The sequence below is a fragment of the Agelaius tricolor genome, unplaced genomic scaffold (assembly GCF_023055355.1).
Source record: "Agelaius tricolor isolate 1412-34295 unplaced genomic scaffold, bAgeTri1.0.p SCAF_15, whole genome shotgun sequence".
NCBI classification, from domain to species: domain Eukaryota; kingdom Metazoa; phylum Chordata; class Aves; order Passeriformes; family Icteridae; genus Agelaius; species Agelaius tricolor.
Window position 1 is genome coordinate 3,892,316 of NW_027269275.1, and position 21,638 is coordinate 3,913,953.

General features: G+C 38.5%; 1 protein-coding gene across 3 annotated transcripts in view; it reads left to right on the forward strand.

Annotated features, from left to right (window-relative positions):
* Nucleotides 1-109: 109 nt before the first annotated feature.
* Nucleotides 110-21,638, forward strand: part of CEP89 (centrosomal protein 89) — a 37,343-nt gene continuing 15,814 nt past the window's right edge. Inside the window, exons 1-16 of one of the 3 annotated variants that reach the window (XM_071440250.1) lie at nucleotides 243-418; nucleotides 2,148-2,254; nucleotides 3,783-3,938; nucleotides 6,951-7,152; nucleotides 8,865-8,970; nucleotides 11,196-11,224; nucleotides 12,396-12,450; nucleotides 13,567-13,785; nucleotides 14,166-14,308; nucleotides 14,673-14,723; nucleotides 15,793-15,876; nucleotides 16,783-16,884; nucleotides 18,021-18,132; nucleotides 18,755-18,935; nucleotides 19,837-20,004; nucleotides 20,683-20,824. In XM_071440250.1, the coding sequence (XP_071296351.1) occupies nucleotides 380-418; nucleotides 2,148-2,254; nucleotides 3,783-3,938; nucleotides 6,951-7,152; nucleotides 8,865-8,970; nucleotides 11,196-11,224; nucleotides 12,396-12,450; nucleotides 13,567-13,785; nucleotides 14,166-14,308; nucleotides 14,673-14,723; nucleotides 15,793-15,876; nucleotides 16,783-16,884; nucleotides 18,021-18,132; nucleotides 18,755-18,935; nucleotides 19,837-20,004; nucleotides 20,683-20,824 (1,896 nt within the window). In that variant the 5' untranslated portion in view covers nucleotides 243-379. The other 2 variants (XM_071440253.1, XM_071440252.1) reach the window with 2 other exon arrangements.

The window sequence follows — 21,638 nt, forward strand, 5'->3', positions numbered from 1 at the left end:
TACCACACCGACACACATCCCACGGCGGAGATCGCAGGGGCGCCGCCCGGCCCGGAGGAGCCGCCCGGCCCGGAGCAGCCGCCCGCAGCAGCCAAGGGCCCGCCGGGCAGCGGCACCGGGAAGCGGCACCGGGAAGCGGCAGCGGGAGCTCCACAGGCCGCGGGCGGAGGAGGAGCGGAGGGGCGGAGAGGCGGAGGGCGGGCCGCACCCGGAGCTGTTGCTACGGCCGAGCGAGGGTGAGTAAAGCCCGTGCTGACTGGAGGAGCTGGGGCCCGCAGCAAATCCGCCGTGGCTTTGTTTCCAGGCGGGTCGCGAAGGCGAAGCGTCCGACGCGGCGGGGAGGCGGCCGTGAGGCGGTGGTTGGAGCCGTCCCGTCCTGATGGCGTTCCTGTTCAGGAGAGGCCGCAGGGGCCCCTTCGTGAGTATCGCTGTGCCCGGCATGGGGCTCCTTTACCGTGAGCAGCGACAGCAGCAGGACAGGGGGTCTGAGCGCGGCTGGGGCGAGGGGTGGTTTCTGCTGCTGATGCCGGTGATCGCTGACCAGTTTAAAATGAAAATCGGGGAGAAAAATGAAGCCCAAACCAAGACAAAATGGTGTCTGGGGGCTGATGCGTTCCTTTCCCTCAGTCCCGGGCCTGCCTGGCTTTTCAGGAACGCCGAGCTTCCTTTTCCCTTTCCCTTTCCCTTCCCCTCCCCTCTGGCCGGGCTGGCAGCGCAGCTCGCTCGCTCCCCGCTCTTGCCGGGGCGATCCTCGAAGCGCCGTTCGGTAAAGTGAGCTGATAAAAGTTCTGATGGGCGGCCCAAAGCAGCCACAGGCTGTGCGGGTGTTCTCTTCCAACACACTTGAACTAAATGAATTTTTGTTTATTGCTACAGTGAAAGTATTGATCTTCTGTTGTTGTCATCCTTTTCCTGTGGGATGACTTTTACTTCAGATGTGTTTTAGTAGGGTCAGTCACAGTCGTTTACAGTCAACAGCCTGTAGTAGACGAATGGTGCATGCCAGACAGACGTGCAGAATTACTGTGTTTGCATGACTGAGTGAAAAGGCAGCCTTTTAATGCACCATTTAATTATTCGATGTGGCTTCATGTAAAACCAGAAATATTTCCCAGTCTGCATCTTCATTCTCCTGTTGGAGAAGTGGATTAAAGAATAACTGGGGGGGGAAAGATCTGTAGCAGAAATAGCAGGAACTTAGCCTCTTTCACTCCATAGAAAAGTAACATCTGCCCAAAGGTGATGGACTCTATTATGGCAAAGTATTCTCTGATGCCTAGAGACAGAACAAGAGGTAATGAGCACAAACTCGAGCACAGATAATTCAACTTAAACATAATAATAAAATACTGTGAGGTGGCTCAGCGCTGGTCCAGGCTGGAGATACACAAGACACGACTGGACAGGACACCAAGCAGCCCTCACCCACCTTTGAGCAGGAGCTCAATTGAGCTGGACAGTGGCCAGAGCTCCCGTCCAACCTCAGTCAGTTTTCCTGGTTGAGGAATACAATGCAGTTTCCTTCACAGTACTTTACTCTGGTCCCAGTTTTTCTGAGCTGGGATTTTTTATTATACCATTAAAAAAAATACTGTGCTTGCTGATGAAAAAAAATATTGGTGTTTTTTTTTTTTTTTAATTAAGGTTGAACCTTTGACTGCAAGACTTAGTGGTAGGGTTTTTTTTCACCTCACACTGCTACGACTGAGGATTAACAAACTCTAGAAGAAAGGGACTCATATTGTTACACTGAAGCAGCATTCAGATATTTTGAAAAACTGGACTAGAAAATAACTTTTTTCTTGTATACCCGTAGGAAAAAGATGAGTAAGTTAAAATTCTTGTTTTCCAAACTGTGATATAGTGGATAGGAAATGTACATTCATGGATCTCATGTAAATTACATTTCTGACCTTCAAGAGCAGCTGTTGATAAATGTTAAATGAACTTGCCAGCTTTAGGTGGTGTTCTGACTTTAAGGGGAATGAAATGCCATTTCAAGTCTTCTGTTTACATTAATTGCATGTAATTGTTCTTCCTTTTTATATTATTTTGCATTGTTAATTTCTGTGCGCATTCAGTTCTGTGTTTTTTCTCATTGTAATCCTTAAAATCATTGTCAACTAATTTTATTTTACATCATTTAGAAACACATAGCTCATGGCCTGGTCCCTGCTGCTACCATAGCTCCTAAACCTGCAGTTCCCCGCACCCCTCCCCCTCGTAGTCCAAACCCTTCTCCAGAAAGGCCCAGGTATGTGTTGCTTTTTGGGTTTTTTTTTTTAATTTTTCTCTTTTTTTAAAATATTTTTTGTTGTTTCATCAGGTATTGTAGCATACTAGAAAAATCTGATTAGAATTGCATGTCTTTACAGTGTTTTCAAAACTTTTCATAAAAATAATATATTTTTAAGGGGGGGGAGTTTCTCACTCTGAAGTTTTTTTTCCCCACTCCTAAGCATGGTAAATATTCAGTAACTGTTGTGAACTGCTGTGAGTCAATTAAAGACAAATGGACTATTTAAAGTTAGTGGAATTTTTAATTTGGCTGCTACAGTAGAGTGTAGGACTGCAGCAGCACAAGTCCTGTGAGTCAGGAGATGTTAGCTCATTAGAAAAACATAAATTAAACCTTGCTACCATACCAGGGACTTAAAAAACTGGCATGTAACACCACTCTGGATTGGAAAAATGCAAATTATTTTTCTTTTAAGTTGTAGTTTCTTACAGTTTTTATTCTATGTTTTTTCTGCATTCTGGTAGTTTTCCATGGCCTTTCTAGTGTCTGTAACATTCCTACTTAATTCTAATTTATTTCTTCTGCCTTCTTGGCCTCAAGTTCTTGTCATTCATTTTACAGTTCTCAGCTTTTCACTGCTTTAATCTTAGTTACTACTTATTTTTCCTTTTCATCATACCCTTCTCTGTACTCCACAGCATCACACAAATAGGCACTTCTGTTTGCTTGTCCTGGTTTGCAGTGTGCCAACATTTATTAACAACTTCAGAGTCATCAGTAAAAGGTTTAGAGTAGGGAATAATGGAGACAAAATAGCAGGACATGGAAGACCTTTTCAACACAACACAAGGTAGTATTGTTATGGCTGAGGTGAATGCTAAATACTGGAAATTATTGATGTGAATTTTGGGAAAGTAACTCGGTATATTCCATGATTTTCATGCATGGGATTTGGGAAAACCAGTAGATATTGTGCCTTACTCTTGGATAGCTGCATTGTTTTGTGCTTTACTTTGGGAGGTTATAGTTTATAACCAATCCCACAGCATTCACTGGTATTTATGCTTGTTAACTGTGAACATTTTGCTTTGATTAAACAGAGAAGCATTACTGTTTTGTGCTTTACTTTGGGAGGTATAGTTTATAGTTTATAACCAATCCCATAGCATTCACTGGTATTTATGCTTGTTAACTGTGACCATTTTGCTTTGATTAAACAGAGAAGCAGTACTGTTTTGTGCTTTACTTTGGGAGGTATAGTTTATAACCAATCCCATAGCATTCACTGGTATTTATGCTTGTTAACTGTGACCATTTTGCTTTGATTAAACAGAGAAGCATTACTGTTTTGTGCTTTACTTTGGGAGGTATAGTTTATAGTTTATAACCAATCCCACAGCATTCACTGGTATTTATGCTTGTTAACTGTGAACGTTTTGCTTTGATTAAATAGTGAAGACATTTTGCAAAGGAAAAGTTATAAAACGTGGAGCCCAGAGCAAGCAGCAGTGTTGCTTCATTGCTTTATTCTGTTTCCTCCCAGGTCTGCTCTAGCAGCAGCAATCCTTGCAACGACACTAACGGGGCGCACTGTTGCTATTCCTCAGCCTCGGCAGAGATCCCTTTCTGAAGGTGATTCCACCTACTTGGAACAAGAATGTTTGGAGCCATATGCAACAGTCACAGAGCTTGGAATAGGGTAGTGTATGCTTTCTGGTTTGATACCTGAAATTGTGATGATAAATGATACCTTGGAATCTCTCAGTGATCAATTTTACCAAAGAGTGACAGCAAACTCCTGATGTTACAGCTACTTACATTTTTCTTACCATACCATAAATTCAGTCTGAAGTGTCTAACAATCCTTATTCTGTTTCTTGTAAAGTGGTGTCACAAATACAATCTTCAGAGAGGCAGATTTTGATTGTACAACAATCATAACTAAAATCACATACTGTTTCTGTCAAATGATGATCAATTTTACAGAATGTGGTAAACTGAGGAATCACTTGAATTACATCTAAGGTATTTCCTTTGTGCTAAAATGATTATTTCAGACTGTCTTTTTGGTAGAATTAGGAACCTTCTATCTCTAATCTGGAATTTTAAGATAGAGAGGAAAAGGTAGTACCACTGTTAATTATCTATTTTAGAGTATACACGTTGACACTGTCTTGGAGATGGTTTATTATCCCATACCATTTGGGGTTGTTGATCTGTTTGGTTTGGTTTGTGCCCAGGGTGGATGCTGTCCCTGCTTCAGCCCTCACCCTCCCTGGCTCTGGGGCTGTTGAGAAGAATGGAGCTGAGCTGGGGTGTCCAGAGGGAGTTTGGGGCAGGGTGAGAGGAATGGGCTCGTTCCACTGGACACACTGTCCAGGGATCCTGCTGTTTCTGTGGGTATTGCCTGCTTCTTTTTGTGGTTCGGTTTTTTTTGTTGCTTTTTTTTTTGTGTTTTTGGGGTTTTATGGGTTTTTCTGGTTTTTTTTTGGTTTTGTTTTGTTTGTTGGTTGGTTGGTTTTTGTTTTTTTTTTTGTTTGGGTTTTTTTGTTTTGTTGGTTGGTTGGTTTCTTTGGTTTCTTTTTGTTTCTTGTTGTTTGGGTTGTTTTTTTTTGGTTGGTTGGTTGTTTTGTTGTTGTTTTTTTTTAATTATTGTTATTTTTGCTTTGGCACTGTGACTGAGCTTGCCAGCTTAGCCTCTTTTGCTGCTCTGCTCTTGGGAAGCCCAGAGCCAGTGTGTGCCCACCAGGAGCTCTGCACAGCCCAAGCCAGGCACCAGCCAGTGCCAGTGAGCAGTCCTGGGGAGTTTCTCAGATGTGTTTGGGAGCTGGGGCTGCTGCCCAGCACCCTCCACAGTGCCCTGGCTGCTGCTCCGGGGTTTTCCCTACACTGGAGCTGTTTTGCCCCTCCCTTCCAGGAGGTGAAAAGTTCAGCTACAGCTGCAGAGTCTCTGCTGCCTCTTGCTTGCTGTCCTGGGGGAGCTCGCCCTGCTGTTCGGGCTTGCTGCTCTCAGGTGTCCTGCTGCAGCCCCTTTCGCTATCCAGAGGGGCACCAGGACCAGGTGCCACTCTGAGTTTGTAATGGAGGCACCTTCTCCATCCCTGTGTGCCAGCTGTGCCTGCCATTGTGTGAGAGAGAGAGACACAGCCAGTGCCTTCTCCATGCCTGTGTGCCAGCTGTGCCCGCCATTGTCTGTGTGAGAGAGACACAGCCAGTGCCTTCTCCATCCCTGTGTGCCAGCTGTGCCCGCCATTGTGTGACATAGCCAACGCCTTCTCCATCCCTGTGTGCCAGCTGTGCCCACCATTGTGTGAGAGAGAGAGACACAGCCAGTGCCTTCTCCATGCCTGTGTGCCAGCTGTGCCCACCATTGTGTGTGAGAGAGAGACACAGCCAGTGCCTTCTCCATCCCTGTGTGCCTGCCATTGTCTGTGTGACACAGCCAGCTCCTTCTCCATCTCTGTGTGCCATCTGTGCCCGCCATTGTCTGTGTGACATGGCCAGCACTTCTCCATCCCCGTGTGCCGGCTGTGCCCACCATTGTCTGTATGACAAGGCCAGCCCCTTCTCCATCACTGTGTGCTGGCTGTGCCCACCATTGTGCTGGCTGTGCCCGCCATTGTGTGACACATCCAGCCCCTTCTCCATGGCCATTGTGCCGGCTGTGTCTGCCATGGTGTGACACATCCATCCCCTTCTCCATCCCTGTGTGCCGGCTGTGCCTGCCATTGTGTGAGAGAGAGAGAGAGACACAGCCAGTGCCTTCTCCATCTCTGTGTGCCATCTGTGCCCACCATTGTCTGTGTGACACAGCCAGCACCTTCTCCATCGCTCTGTGCCATCTGTGCCCTCCATTGTCTGTGTGACACGGCCAGTATCTTCTCCATCCCTGTGTGCTGGCTGTGCCCACCATTGTGCTGGCTGTGCCCGCCATTGTGTGACACATCCAGCCCCTTCTCCATGGCCATTGTGCTGGCTGTGCCCGCCATTGTGTGACACATCCAGCCCCTTCTCCATGGCCATTGTGCTGGCTGTGCCTGCCATGGTGTGACACATCCATCCCCTTCTCCATCCCTGTGTGCCGGCTGTGCCTGCCATTGTGCCGGCTGTGCCCGCCAGTATCCGAGTCAGAGACACTAATGGCCAGACTCGTGCCACAGCGCCCCCTGCAGCCTCGGAGGAATCATTGCACCCACGCGGCCGGCCGGGAGCCAGCAGCGCCCCTGCTGGCTGCATTTGTAACTGCACCGAGGGGGCACTGCTGGCAGCCAAGGCTGATGTGGTGCTTCTGGGGGGGCTAGGGCTCCACAATTTTAATATTTACCATTTATTTCTTTTTTTTTTTCTGGTTCTCTGCTTTGCAGGCACCCGTATTTTTTTTGTTAGTAACCAGGTTTTTTTTCACTTTCACCCCTTGGTATCCATTTCTCTCATTGGCAGAAGAAAAGGGAGTTATTGAAGCTCTTCTCTTTAGAGGAAATTATCATTCCAGGGTGTTTTCTCCTGAAATTTGTCTTGAAAGCAAGACAACTACATACCTTGTTTCAGCTTTTGTTCTTTGTTCAGCTAACAAGGAATGAAAGGAAGCTTAGATGTCTCTGTGTCTCTTTGGAGCTGTGTACATTGTAAGACCAATGGTTCTACTTTACTAGAGTTGGGTTATTTTGAAGAGAAGACAGTGCTGAAACAGGCATTAAATTGCTTTTTGCAGATCTAACTGGAACCTTGATGGTTGTGACAGATCTCCTCTACAGTCCCTGGAAATAACAGGCAATTATGGTGAAGATGAGGACATGGACACATATCTTTCAGATGCTGATAAAGAGGCAGAGTCCAGCTGCCAGAGTAATGAGAAAAGGGAAGGAAGCTTTAGCACCAATGCTATTTATGCTGTTCCCTGCAAAACTAAAGCGGTAAGATTTTAAAATGCATTAGTTCCTTTACCATGTTTTAATATATGAATGCATGTTAATATTTCAGATGCTTTGTATTCTCTTCTTACTCTTCAGACATATATTCAATATTTATTTCACATCCTAATTTTTGTGATTCATTTACTCTCACATGAATTAGGTAGGGTTGTTGGTTGTCACAGAGTCTCTCTCTGGTTATTAGGAGCACACTGGTATTGTATATAATTATCATGCATAATTATATTGTATATAATAATTATGCATAGTCTTGTAAAATGTCCAATAATTTATATTGAGCTTATACTTACATAGTAGATGATTTGTTAAAAGCACTAGTAAATTTACTATTAAATGGTGAAAGCTTAGTTAATGGTTCAGTATTGTGCTAATGAGGACAGACTTATATAGAAATGGGAGGATTCAGAATCAAACAAAATAAATAATCTTTTCTTGAAGACAAGGGAATTTTTGTATGTTATAATATTTGATTGTCTTAATCAGCAATGAACTTAATACTCCTAAGGCACATTTAAGGTTAAATAAAAAATGAGACAAAAATTTAACAAACAGGAAGAAGTACCTGAGTAAGAAAAAGGCAAAAAAAATCTCTTAAAAAATGCCTCTTCAAAAAACCCAGCCCCAGTAAAGTATGGCCATCAGTCTTAGAATATACTCCACAATTCCCAAAATGTGGAAGAATCCATAAAATACCCCAAGGTGCAGAGACAGTTGCTGGTAAGAGGAGGGAAGGGTGTCACTGTCACATTTTCTGAAAAATCCCTTTGCCAGGATTTCTTCTCCTGGGAAGCTGAGAAGCCTCAGAGAAAAATGAAAGCCATAATGATCTAATTTGCTTCTCCTGTGTTTTGCTGCTTTAGAATGCAGTTTAGACGTTATTTACCAACTGGTCATTGTTTGATTGGTTTCATGTGAATTGTTTTGACTTAATGACCAATCACAGTCCAGCTGTGTCAGAGCTCTGGAGAGAGTCATGAGCTTTTCATTGGTATCTTGTTAAGCCTTCTGTCTGTATCCTTTCTCTATTCTTTAGTATAATTTTAGTATAGTATTCTTTAATATAATATAGTATCATAAAATAATAAATTAGCCTTCTAAAAACATAGAGTCAAATTCATCATTTCCTCCCTATGACAAGAAAGTACCACAGAAGGGGAAGAAAAAAAAAAGGGGAGGGGAGTGAGCAGAATATGTGGAACAGTGGTGTGTGATCAGTGGGCAAACCAGCAAAGATAATGTTAATTGTGGTTCATTGATGGTTCATTCATCCCTCACAGAGGGATACAGTAGATAAATGGTTGATAATCAAGATCACATACCCCACAGCAAACAAGGATACAGAGGATAATTTCATGGACTCTTGTAACCAAGGAAGGTGACAGAGAGTACTTGAACTAATCACTTCATACTTGCTAACCTCCTGCTGATCATTGTAAGGTTTGGATTTTATTTGCATAGAGCCCTAAACTACAGCAACACAAAAAAAACCACAAAAACCCCCCAAGAAAACAAGAGAAGAAACAAATCTTGTAATTTACTATCTTAAAATATTAGTGAACAATTCTGAATGTGAGTGGGATGTTACTAATATATATAATACTAATACACTAAATGTGTCCTGCAGGTATCAAGGTGCATGGGCTGTTTTAACAGTGACCTCATGATTTAGAGAGGTTTGTCTTCTTTTTACATAGGAAGAGTTTCCACCATCTCCTGTTCCTAATGCTGACAAGAAGGAGGTTTCTTCCCATGAAACTCAGTGTCAGGTGGTGGTGGATAAGTCAAGTGTACAAATAGAAGGTAAGTAAACTTACTTTAAGTCAAAATGCCTTGCCTTTTACTACCATTGGGGAAAAAATTAATAAAATAATACTATATTATAATATTATACTCCTTTTTTAAAAGGGCAGTTAAAGAAATGCTACTGAATACTTAGCAGTTTCTAATACAGGAAACTAAAAACCTGCAAAGAGGAAAGATTGGTTTATACTCACTGTGGAACAAACTGTCAGGCACTGTAAAATGAGGAGCTGGGGAGGAAGGTTTTGTGAACTCTTGCCTTGTAAAGTGCAGTCATTCTGTACTGTGTTTTTGTTGATATATGGGCCAGAAGCAGTCAGGTTTGTGATCTGGAACTTTTTGGAGTGTCACTGTGTTAAAAAAAAAAAAAAAAGAAAAAAGTAGAAGCTGTAGAAACTAGCAATGTTAAAAAAAAAGCTAGAGATAAAGGAAAACATTTTTAATCAGTTATTTTACTTGTCTGAAAAACAGTAATCAAAACTTCTTGAGTTTTTAAATAATCAAATGGCATGATAGTAGTGTTGTTTATACCTTTTACAAAAGTTGTATCATTATTGGTGTCAGGATATTTCTTCAAAACAGAGAAATTAACATGATAATCAGTGTCAGAATATCAACCTAAGCACTGAATTGTTAAGATTCACAAATAGTTTTTTTCAGTATGTAATTTCATTAGATTAGGGACATTTCTGTTGTTACTGTATCTGTCCTTAGGCTATATTCTTATAACAATAGAATATTTTGGAGAAAAATTATAACAATAGAGCAAGACCAGTCTACTGGTATAGCAGTTTTCTTGTCTGTTAGCATAATTATCTTGTCTGTTATTTTTAAATCAGGAAAAGGGAAATAAGAATTAGTTTTGGAACTGAAAAATGCAGTTTCTACAGAGGATAGTTGTAACAATGATGAATGAAAAACACAGATTCCCCATAGCAGCTGCAAAGGAAGATTATTTCTTGCAAAAAACTTTTTTATGCTGCATTTAGAGAGTAAACTCTTCCCTGTTTCCATTCCCATGGAATAGAAAAAACATGCAGTGGCTGCCTGCCCCTGCAGGTGCTGCTGTTCTCATGTTCCTTTACCCCATCCCCTTTTTGATCACCTTTTTAAGGCTTCTGCAGGTTCTGCTGTTGACATTTCCTTATCCCCATCCCCTTTTTGATCACCTTTTTAAGGCTTCTGCAGGTTCTGCTGTTCTCATGTTCCTTTTCCCCATCCCCTTTTTGATCACCTTTTTAAGGCTTCTGCAGGTTCTGCTGTTGACATTTCCTTATCCCCATCCCCTTTTTAATCACTTTTTTAAGGCTTCTGCAGGTTCTGCTGTTCTCATGTTCCTTTTCCCCATCCCCTTTTTGATCTCAGTGTCCATGTGCCCTGACCATCAGAACCCCAAACATGAGCTGAGCACACCCTTCTTGTTTGGATTGTTTTCTGTTTACACAACTTGGTTTTTAGGTTTTCTAACTTGGATTTTGCTATCCCTTTAGCTGAGGCTTTCCCAGGGTGCTTTCCCATGAGCTGAAGTGACAGAAATGAACAGAAGTGTGTCCTGTCAGGCCCTTATTCCATAAGATTTTTTTGGATCTCCCACAGATGGTAGCACTCTGTAGCTAGTGGATAGGAAAGAGGAAACACAACTGTCTCTGAATTTTATTTGTGTTGGATCCAACATGAATAAAATTCAAAGACACAATTTCATTATTTCAGTGGCCTCTGTTTATTTCTCTTTTATAGAGAACAATATTGAGAAAGAATGGTTGCTTTGATAGAACTATTTGGGAAGAGAAGGCATTAAACTGAAAATGTAGGATATATAAACTGTTTCCAATCCCTCTTGTCCATAGTAACTGCTGCAGGCCTTGCAAGCTGTCAGAATTGCACTTGTTTGGTTCAGAGATGCAGTAGGATTCCAGTCCAGTAACATCAGTGACAATATTTCATTTGTTCTTCAGTTAAATTCTACACTTATCACAGAAGCCAACTTCATTTCTTCCATACTTGCACCTATCCAGTGTGAGGTAAAGTGGGGTCTCACCTCAGTGTCCTGCTCTACTATGAAACAGTGGAAAATTAATTCTCTAATCTGTGGTTTGGGAAGGACTTTCTTACATTTATTTGCATTAATTATATGTGTGCATAGATATCCTTATGAACCCTTAGAGCTTATGGACTTAAAATAATTTTTGTTCTAATTGACTGAAAGATCTGTTTTTCTTTAACAGAAGACCAAAATCTGGGCTTGAATTTAAAGGTAAGACTTTTATAAAGGCTGATTTATGATGCATTTTGGAAAATAGCCTGTCATAAAAAGTTGATAGATTTGCAGTCACTTAAAAGAAAACTAATTTATTGCCACTATGGAATCTTTTTCTTTTGGAATACAAGAATGGCTAATCCTTCATTTTGAAAAAATGCTACTCTATAGGTAAATGGGCCACAGAAAAGTTGTTGTTTGTTTTTTTTTAATAGTATATTGTCTGTTACTCCTCATGTGAAGGAAAGAAACTTAGAATGAGAGCCAACATGCTATACCAAGAGATAGCTCATACTGTTAATTTTCAAAATCTGAGCCTGACTTTACTGCATTTTTGTAGAGTTTTCTATTTGAGCTGATCTGACTGCTTTCATAAGCTTGAAAAAGAATACCCAAAATTTAGTTTCTCAGATCAACTTGCCAGTAGATTATTTATGAAAATGGTCAGTTCTTCCATTGTTATCAGAACTTCTTTGCAAGTTCTTAACCACATATCTTTTTCTTTGAAATTGTTCATTAGTTTTGTCTCATTAGTCATTGGTGTCACTCAGTGTCATCAATGTTAAATTAATGACAGCATATCCTTACAAAACTTCACTGCTGTTCCATAGAAACATGGAGAAAGTCTCTACATCACCTTCACCTCAACTAAATACATTAGCATAAATGACACTGTCATTCTTTCCCTTCTGAAAATGTACAAATAATTTCAATTTTTTTTCCATCAAAGCCAGAACAAAGTTCTTCAACTCTGAAAAACACTTTACATTTTAATTTATTTGCTGATACCCAGTTAGGGACTGACATAATTGACTACTCTAAAGTCTTACTCTGTACAAACTAACAAATGGGAAGAATACCCTTCCTGTTTCATCAGGAACCTTTGTGTTTGTGACTTTTATGTCAGCTGTAAAAAAAATTGCTTTGAGAACTGTACATTTCTGACTACTAAAGATAATAGTGAGTTGCAGGTGTCCACAAGTGACTGATGGCAGTGATAATTGATAAAATGATGTCTAGATGAGTAGATGATAAGTTGTGTATTATCAGCAGTGAATCCAACATTCAATTTTGTTGATATAAAAGAAACTCCTTCAAACATTTTATTTAAGTTCTTCAGCAGTGATGCTGTTAAAGCAGATTATCTCATTTTTTATTTCTTTGCTAGGAGGAAAAATTAGTAGCTGTAAATCTGATACAGGACAAACCTCCACCATCCCCAGGTACTTTGGATTTTTCAATCACTTTGCTAGATATTTTCACTTTATTAATATGCATGTGTATGTGAAAATCAGTTTTACTGATGCAACAACATATCCAGAGTTTTGCAGATCATCTAAAAGTTTACTTTTCTAAGAATTGGTCAGTAACTTTTATTCACTAACACTGAACTGTTCAGTGGAAGGAATGTAAAGCTTTCATTGTATGGGTGATAAAATTTTGCAGGAATCCAGAATACTGACCAGTCCCTGCAGGGCACAAACACTTTGATTATTGCAGTGGGCATTTCACTTTCACCTCTCCAGTCACTGACACTTGGGAGAGAGAGATCTGCTGACACTTTTACATTGAAAGAAGGAATGGTTTTAGTGTCTGAGAGAAAAGATGGGAACTGGCAGCCACTTCACAGCTCTCTTTCCAAATCCACTGGTTTTTGTTCTTCCTGCTCTTATCTTGAGCAGGAAGATAAGATTTAAATCTTATAAAGGATCACTCATGTATAATGTTAATATTAGAAAAAATAGATTTTAATTTGCTGAAGCTCCTATTCCAGTCTGGATACTGATTTAGATCTTAAAGTATCACACAATATAATGTTAATTTTAGAAAAAATGGATTTTAATTTGCTGAAGCTCCTATTCCAGTCTGGATACTGATTTAAAGTATCACGCAATATAATGTTAATTTTAGAAAAAATGGATTGTAATTTGCTGAAACTCCTATTCCAGTCTGGATACTGATTTAAAGTATCACGCAATATAATGTTAATTTTAGAAAAAATGGATTGTAATTTGCTGAAACTCCTATTCCAGTTTGGATACTGATTTACATCTTAAAGTATCACGCGATATAATGTTAATTTTAGAAAAAATGGATTGTAATTTGCTGAAACTCCTATTCCAGTCTGGATACTGATTTAAAGTATCACGCAATATAATGTTAATTTTAGAAAAAATGGATTGTAATTTGCTGAAACTCCTATTCCAGTTTGGATACTGATTTACATCTTAAAGTATCACACAATATAATGTTAATTTTAGAAAAAATAGATTTTAATTTGCTGAAACTCCTATTCCAGTCTGGCTAGTATTTAAATACCTCGCTCTGTGGCATTCCAGATGTGTCTGTTCGGGCAAGGCAAGTATGGGAAAATATAAGCAAGGAAAAATTCAGAGAACTAAAACAAGAAAATTGGTCTCTGAGCAAGGCATACCAAGCTGTGGTCCAGCAATTTGAGGGAACAAAACAGCTCATGAAAGAACAGGAATTAAAGCTGAAGATACTAGAAGAAGAAAACAAAAGACTAAAAGAAGCTGCAGAGAACTCACATAGAGAAGGTGGGAGAAACATATAAGCTATTCTGTACTTATCTTGTTTCACTATTTCTAATTTCTTACAACCTTTTCCTCTAGCAGTAGGTTTCAAGTCATTGATTTAGGCAAGTATGCATGCAGAAGTAGTTTCCAAACAGTATTTTCTACATTTGTAGAAATTTTATCAAGGAATAAGTACATGATAAGAAAAAAAATTACTTGTTGTTTGAAATATAATGAATTTTTTGTTAATAGTTTTTCATGGGATTTTTCCATTTTTCTTTGAGAGAAGTTCTTGGTTATTATTCTAGCTTATTTAACTGTTTTTCATTACAATTAACAAATTGTTGTGAACATTTCTTGAATTTTAATGGCACTTTCTTGTTGGATATTTGTTTTAATAGGGGAGCTAACAGAATTACTTTCTCTCAGACAACAAGCACAAGAGCTGGTAGATGAAAATGATGCTTTGAAAAGAGTGGTTCATCGTTTAAATGTAGAATTAAGTCGCTATCAAACTAAATTCAGGTCATTGTCCCAAGAAGAGGTGAGAATCTTGGTTATCAAGGCAGTTTCTACTGAAATGTCCCATTGTCTGTTATTTAATCTTTTGAGTTTTTATGACTGTTTTCTAAACCAGATTTGTCATATAGTCTACAAATTGCTCTTTTTCTGAAATTTAAAATAATTCAAAATAAGCCTTTATCATTAAGTCTAATATTAAGAATTCAGTATTATTTTGTATCAGTAAGATCCTGAACTTTCAGTTTTACTGGGTGTGTGTTAACATATGCAACACATGTAATGAAAACATAATCTTGTTTGGGGTGATAATTGTGACTGCAGTGGACAGCAACTGGTGCTTAAAAATCAGGAAGTAATGTCAATATCTTTTTAAATATCTATTCTAGAAGGCAAAGCTGAAAAGCTTACCCATGGAAGGACCACAACCACCATGGCTGGTAAGTCAAATAATATTTGCACTTAACTGTTCATTCCTCTCTAAGTACAGAAGAAGAATTTCTTTACTGGAATCAAAGTATTCAGATATTACTTTGCTGAACTATCACATACTAATAGAATATTATAAACATTTCTTTTGTGGCAGAAAAATATGTATGGCTGAACTTTGTAATGAATGTGTGCAGTTCCAGCTGAATGTACAGTAAGTTACAAACTGCACATAGTCACCAACTTTGAACTATTGAAAAGTATTGTTATACTGAGAATCATAAATGCCATCTTCACTTAGAATTGGCTAGCATGTAGTTTGCTTCAAGGTCTATTTCTTAATTGGTAATCTTAATTGTTAGTCTTAATTGGTAATCTTTTGCTGTTACTTTTTTTGTGATTATACTAAAACCAGAATATTTCTGATTGTAGTAATGGCCATGGATCCAGTAGTAGCCTATGAATTTCTGACAAGGAGAAGGAAATAGTCTGTGAAAGGGAATGCATTTGTAATATGTAAAAACATTTCTCCTTGAAATACTCAACAGATCTTATATTTTCCTTCCTCACTGTTACTGAGAACTGTACAGAATGGGAAAGTTCTCCTGCTTTCTCTTTTTAGCCAAAATAGCCAATAATCACATATGAATGTATTTAGTCTTAAAGATGCAGATTTGAGAGTGTAAAAGTTCCCTTCCCACTTACTAATGAATCTGGGATAATTTTTTTTAGCAGTAGCATTCACTATAGTGTTTGAGTCTTGTTTTGTATTCACTTGCATCCATATTCTGCTGTGTTATATAGAGTGATAAGTTAAAGCTGCTTTTTAGAAGAAAGATGAAAAGTAAAGCATGAGGTCTTTTCCTTTCCAAAGCTTGCTCCTGCCACAGCAGGGTGAGGTGTTTCTGCAGCATCATTCTGCATGTGATGCTCTGTGTGCTTGTATAAGTTCTGCAAGTCATACATGAAACTCCTTTAACAGCTTTCAAAACTAATAATCTAGAGCCAAAGTAAAAAATACAGATGACATGATAGCTTGTAATTAATATACATGTATTTATTTTTTCATTTTCTTTTAAGTTGGATATGAAGTATTTGTCACCTCTTCTGTTGGCGTATGAAGATAGAATAAGAGAAAAGGAAGATTTTATTCTTGAACATGAGGCAAGTTGCCATTTAAAAAAAAAATATCCACTAAAGCAGAAATAAATGACTGAATTTTTAAAAGGGATTTGCCTGTGATGTTCTCTGCCTAAAATTTAAAGCTAGTTTGTTTTACTTTTCCATGCATGGTATTGTGCTGTCTCATCCTACTTGGTTGGCTTGTTTTTGTCAGCCTGTTCACTTTTAGGAGCATGCACTACACTGACATAGATAAGATGTGCTCTAAAAATGGAGCAAACCATTAACTAGTCAGTGGTAGAAAGAATTTAGTCCTAAATTCATAGTGGGAACTCAGTGCTCTTGCAGCTGCTTGTGGGTTTTGTGGTAGAAGAATCCTTACTTCTAGGTATTAAAAGATTGGGTACTCTTTTTGTTTTTTAGAAATATTTTTTGTCACTGAATCTTTGAAAAAAATAGCTATTTGTTTCAGAGTACAGCTATCCTAGGTTTTGAAAATAAATATATTTCCTTCCAAAAACTGAGCCATGAAATAAGCAGAAAACAGCAGGGGTTTTTTATATTACTGTAAATTCACTGTGTTGTCTTACCATGTTCAAATCCATGTCACTCCTACTGAAAATGGATAGTATCAGCCAGTAATTTCCAGAATTCAGCTTTTTAAACCTATCTTCTGAGGGTCTGCAACTTGCAAAAATGTGGCACAATATCAGTATTACTTTTAATCAAATATTACTAGATTAATGAAACAATTTAGAAATCAATATGCACACCTGAATTAGAGATGAGTGAGTAGTGAGATAATATTCTATTATGACAAGAACTAGAAGGCACCTAAGCATGTGTACTTAAAAATTTTTTCTTGATGTAAAAATTAAATGATTTCTTAATTATTTCTAAAAAAAAAATAAATATAAAGAACTTTATATGAAATCCTTTGTCTTCCAGGAGGATATGAAGAATTTTAAAGCACGAGTTGAAGAGTTGGTGAAGGAGAATGAAGATTTGCATGGGCAATTAAATAACTTCATTGCTCCTACAGAATGGCAAGTTATATTCCTAGAAATTAATTTCAAAGTTTAAAATTATTTTGCTTATTTAATGCAAACTTTTAAAATTAAGGAAATGAAAGGATCTTAAAATTACAGATCTTAAGGAATTTTTTTTTGTCTGTAAGCACTGTTTTTCTGAAGAATTAATAGCATTATGAGTGTCATGCTGGAACAATGCTGATCTGTAGTGCCTAGAAGAATTTTGGAGTAAAGATTAAATATGAATGTGGAGTTTTGCACTGGAAGCCCATGTAATTCTGTCCTAGATATTGCAGGTTACATACTTTACAGTGTGCCAATGACATCAGTTTTTCACTAATACAAAAGAGCATTGGAATGTGGCATTAGAAGAATTTGATGTTTTTGAGAAGTGAGACAATGCAAATGAAATTAAGTGAGACAGTGCATAATGAAGTTAAGTAGTTGTTGGAGGTTGGGATTTTTCCTTTTTTATTAATTTTTTGTCTCCCATTTGTTGCCCAAGAGATGGGAATGACTGATACTTAAAAGATGTGGCTGGGAGGAGGAGGAGGAGGAGGAGGAGTGCAGCTGACTGCAGTCTCTTAGCTGTGGGGCTTTCCCTTGGGAAGTGCAGAGATCCCTGGAGACTTTGGCTGGGATTCAGCTCCTCAGTCTCTTGGGATTGGGATGGGAGTGCCCAGGGGTGCTTTTGGTGCCAGACCTGCTGCCCAGAGCATTTGCTGCCACTGCAGAGTTTTCATCCTGCTCTGAGTGCACTGTGGGTGAGCTTCTGCTCACAAGGAGCTTGGAACAGGTTTGGCAGCAGCATCCACTATGAGTAAACATAAAAATTCTTCCTGCACCCATGGCACAGGTAGTGGTTGCATGCAGGGGCTCAGATGACAGCATGAGGAGGATTTTGGAAGAGCCAGCATGCAGCACAATTTTACATCTTTCTGCAGACCCACCCAGTGGCAAAGACCTACTTTCAATGAGACAGAAATGCAGGTGTTAGTATCTGCATAGGATTGGTTACCTCAGGTCCTACCATTGCTTTCAATAAAGAGGTTCAAATATGATTTTGTAACTTTACACTGTTGACAATCAATTGGTGTTTGTTCTTTGGACATAACATCTGAGTTCTATTTTATTTATATTTATCATTGCAGGCAGCTGCTGCAAACTCAGGCCAAGCTGGTCTTGGAAGAAAATGCAGTGTTGATGGAGCAACTCAAAATTCAACAAGCTAAAGCAAAAGATAGTCACAGACAGCATGTTCAGGAAGGTACAAGTGCTTGAGTTGCTACTCATCTGAACTATACTAAAGATGATACTGCAGGTTTTGATTTTTGTAGGGTTTTTGTTTGTTTTCTGTTGTCATTTTTTGTTTTGGCGAGCTTGGCAGTGTTTTGGTTTTGGTTGGCTGGGGGTTTTTTTGCAACTTTAAAAAGCATCCTTGAATGTAGGTAATGTTAATAGGAGATCAAGCTCTGGATGTCAACTGATACTTTAAAAAATGTCATTATCACCTATTGACACTATAAAAAATACTCCATTTTGACTTCTTCTGAAAAAGTGAGAAGAACTGTTAAACAGCAACACAGTCATTTGTATAATTGAAGAGCACTTCAAACTGAATCAGAATTTTTCATAGTAAAATGACATTTTAGTGAGCTTATAGCCTTGAAAAGAAGTACTCTTGAAGTTTCTGCACTATTCCAAAACAAGTTGCTTGAGACAGCAAAAAGTCAAGTCCAAGCTGTTAAAAACACAAACTGACAAATGGTCTGTTACATAATGTTGTAAACAGCTAGGAATGAATGTAGTAATGGTTTTGTTGAAGTTTCACCCAGTGCTTGAATTAGTTCTGCTCTACACAATTGACTTTTTTCCCCTCCTTCCAAAAGCTTCCAAGTTGACCAAACAAATAGTAATCTTAGAAGGTAAGAACAAGAGTCAAGAGGAAGAAATAACAGAGTACCAGAAGCAGCTAGAAGCTTTGTGTTCTACGTGTGAAGAGCTGAAAGCCAAAGTGGACAGCAGAATAACAGCAGAGGAGCACTTGGCTGTGGTGAATGATTTAAAAAGGTATGGGTTGGTAGATGGTGCACATAGGGAGAAACATTGGTGCAAGGCATGCACATGACACACAGCACTCTGCAGGGAGGAAACTTGTGCTGGTAATCCAGGAAGGTAACCACCAAAGCACAAAGAAAGGGAAAGAAGTGTTTCAAAAATACTTAAGTTTTTAGAGACATTTAAAATTGCAGAATCCCAGTTCTAGAAACATGGGTAGAAGTGTTTTTACCATAGAGTACCTACTGCTAATTGCACCATTTTAAATAGTGGAAGAGGAGGCATTTAAAGTACTATTTTTGTGAAATCTGTTTGCTTCTATCACTACTATATAAAAAACATTTTGTGTTTTTTATATACATGCTTTGTGTTTTATAAACATGCTTGTGTTCCCATCTTTGGAACATGTCTAAAGAATCCTGAAATTCTGAGCCAAAAGTTCTAAGTTTCTTTAATTGTTATAATATGGAAATTACATGAAACATCACAACTCAAAAGTGCTGCTGTGCAGCATAATCTGCAGAGTAATGTTTCTGTGAAGACATTCCATAGATTTGAATGCTCTCAAGCCTTTGCATAGTGCTGGCTACTGTTTCAGTGCCATCCTGAGAAGTCCTCACACCTTGTATTTTGGTGTTGATAGTAATTTATTTGAAAAAAAAAAAAAAAAAAGAAACACAAAGGGATTACATCTGGACAGCATATTTTTATAATTGAAATCAAGTGCAGTCAGAAGGAATTACTTGAATAATTGGATATGAGATTGTAACACCTCTCTGTTGTCACCAGGGAACACTGAGCATTCTCAGTGGATCTTACTTCATAACTTCAACATGGGTATCTTCCTGCAACTTAGCATTTGAGTGATGCAGATCTGTACATGATACCTGTTCTACACTGTTGGGTTTTGCAGCTGTTTACAGCAGGAGCAGGAGAAAAAGCTCTCTGAGGTGGAAGCTGTAATGGGAAAGATAGCATCACTGCAAACTGAAAACAAGAAACTGCTCTTGGAGAAAAACAACTTCATGGCTGACAAGAAGATCCTGGAAACTGAGATGCAGTTGACTCAAAAGACAAACAGGTCTTATCACAGTCTCATTTTCTTGTACAGAAATACTTTCATTTCTAAAAACAGAAATATCTGTAAAAATATTGTCTGACTTCCCATAATGTGTATTTTCTACCTACTGCAAAAAAAAACCTGTTACCTAAGCATGTTTGTCATGTCTAGAGGCCTGGTTGTCAAGTTTTACCAACCTTTCATGCTCACTTTTCTGTGTCTGTGTGCAAATTAAGAATATACCTTTAATTTAGTAATTAGTAGCTAGCTATAGCAATTAATCATTAGGTGTACTTATCTGAAAATAAGATGAGTTGACATACCCTATTTGCAGTTAGATAAGGATAAGACTTACACTATTTGAAGATCTTCTTATGCACCTGGTAGCTTAGAGAGGAGTTCACAATATTTTAAAAAGACAGCATTATTGTTCTATATCTTAAAAAATAAGAGCTTGTAGCCATTGCACAAACTGTTCTTTTGAACCACTGTTATTGTTGTAATTCAGATAACATATTGTAAAGAAAAAGCAGCCCCAGAAATTTTAACATGGTACTATTGGCACTGCAAATATTCTGAGCCAGTGCATTTTTAGCACTGTGTATGAGACTTGTACATGTTGATTTGCACATGTGTGATACAAGTTTTTTAAGGCCAATCCTAATTCCCAAACCAAAGATTTTCCCTTTTCTTTTACAGACGATTGAAGAAGAAAATTGGTGTTTTGCAACTGCAGCTGGAGGAAGCAATGGAAAAAGAAGTTGCAGCCCATCACTATCTAGCAAACCTTATTGGGCTGGTGGAGAAGACAGCTAAGGAACGTGATCATCTTGTATTTTTGGTAATTACCTTTAAATAATTCATGTGATTTAATTGATATTTCACACAGTTATCATGCTACTGGCACAAGTTATTATTAATCTGAATCAAAGAATACAGCTGTAATTCCAGTTCAAGGATTTAGCTCTATTTAAGTAGCCTTTAGAAAATAGGATAGGAGCAGTGAAAGATTTTTTTTCTAGAGGAGCAATTAAAAGCATCTACCCTTATTTCTGGAGGTAATATCATTAATGAGCATTAGGGTCTGAAATGGCACTTGCCAAGTTTAAAAGATTTTTTTAACCTAGTTTTAGAAATTGATGTTGAGCTACATGTATTTAAAAATAGCACACAAGCATAACATTTTAATATTTGTTTTGAGTCTTAAGGGTGGACTGTTACCCTTGGAGTGAGCTGTATGGACTGTCTGCTGTGGGTGCATATCCATATTACTGCTCCTTGTTGGTTAGCAGTCATTTGGACAGGCTGATGGAGAGTTTTGGAACAGCTTCTGCTTAGTGGAAGTGCCTGGCATGGAGGTTTCTGGGCTTTTTGTAAACCCATTTTGTTTCTTTTTCAGGATACTGGGCACGATTTCAATTTTTCATATTCATACTTTTGTCTTCAAATTGAATCTGAAATAATTTCATAAAACTTTGTAAAAATAAAGCTTCTTTTATTTGTTGTTCAGGTAGTAGACAAAGGTTGTCATCAGCATTGGATAAAAAGATAATTTTGGGATTATCAATTGGATAAATTGGATAAATTAACAGCAGTTAATTCCTAATTCTAGGAGAGGAATTATGGTGACACAGCTCTAATCTTTTTCCCCACTA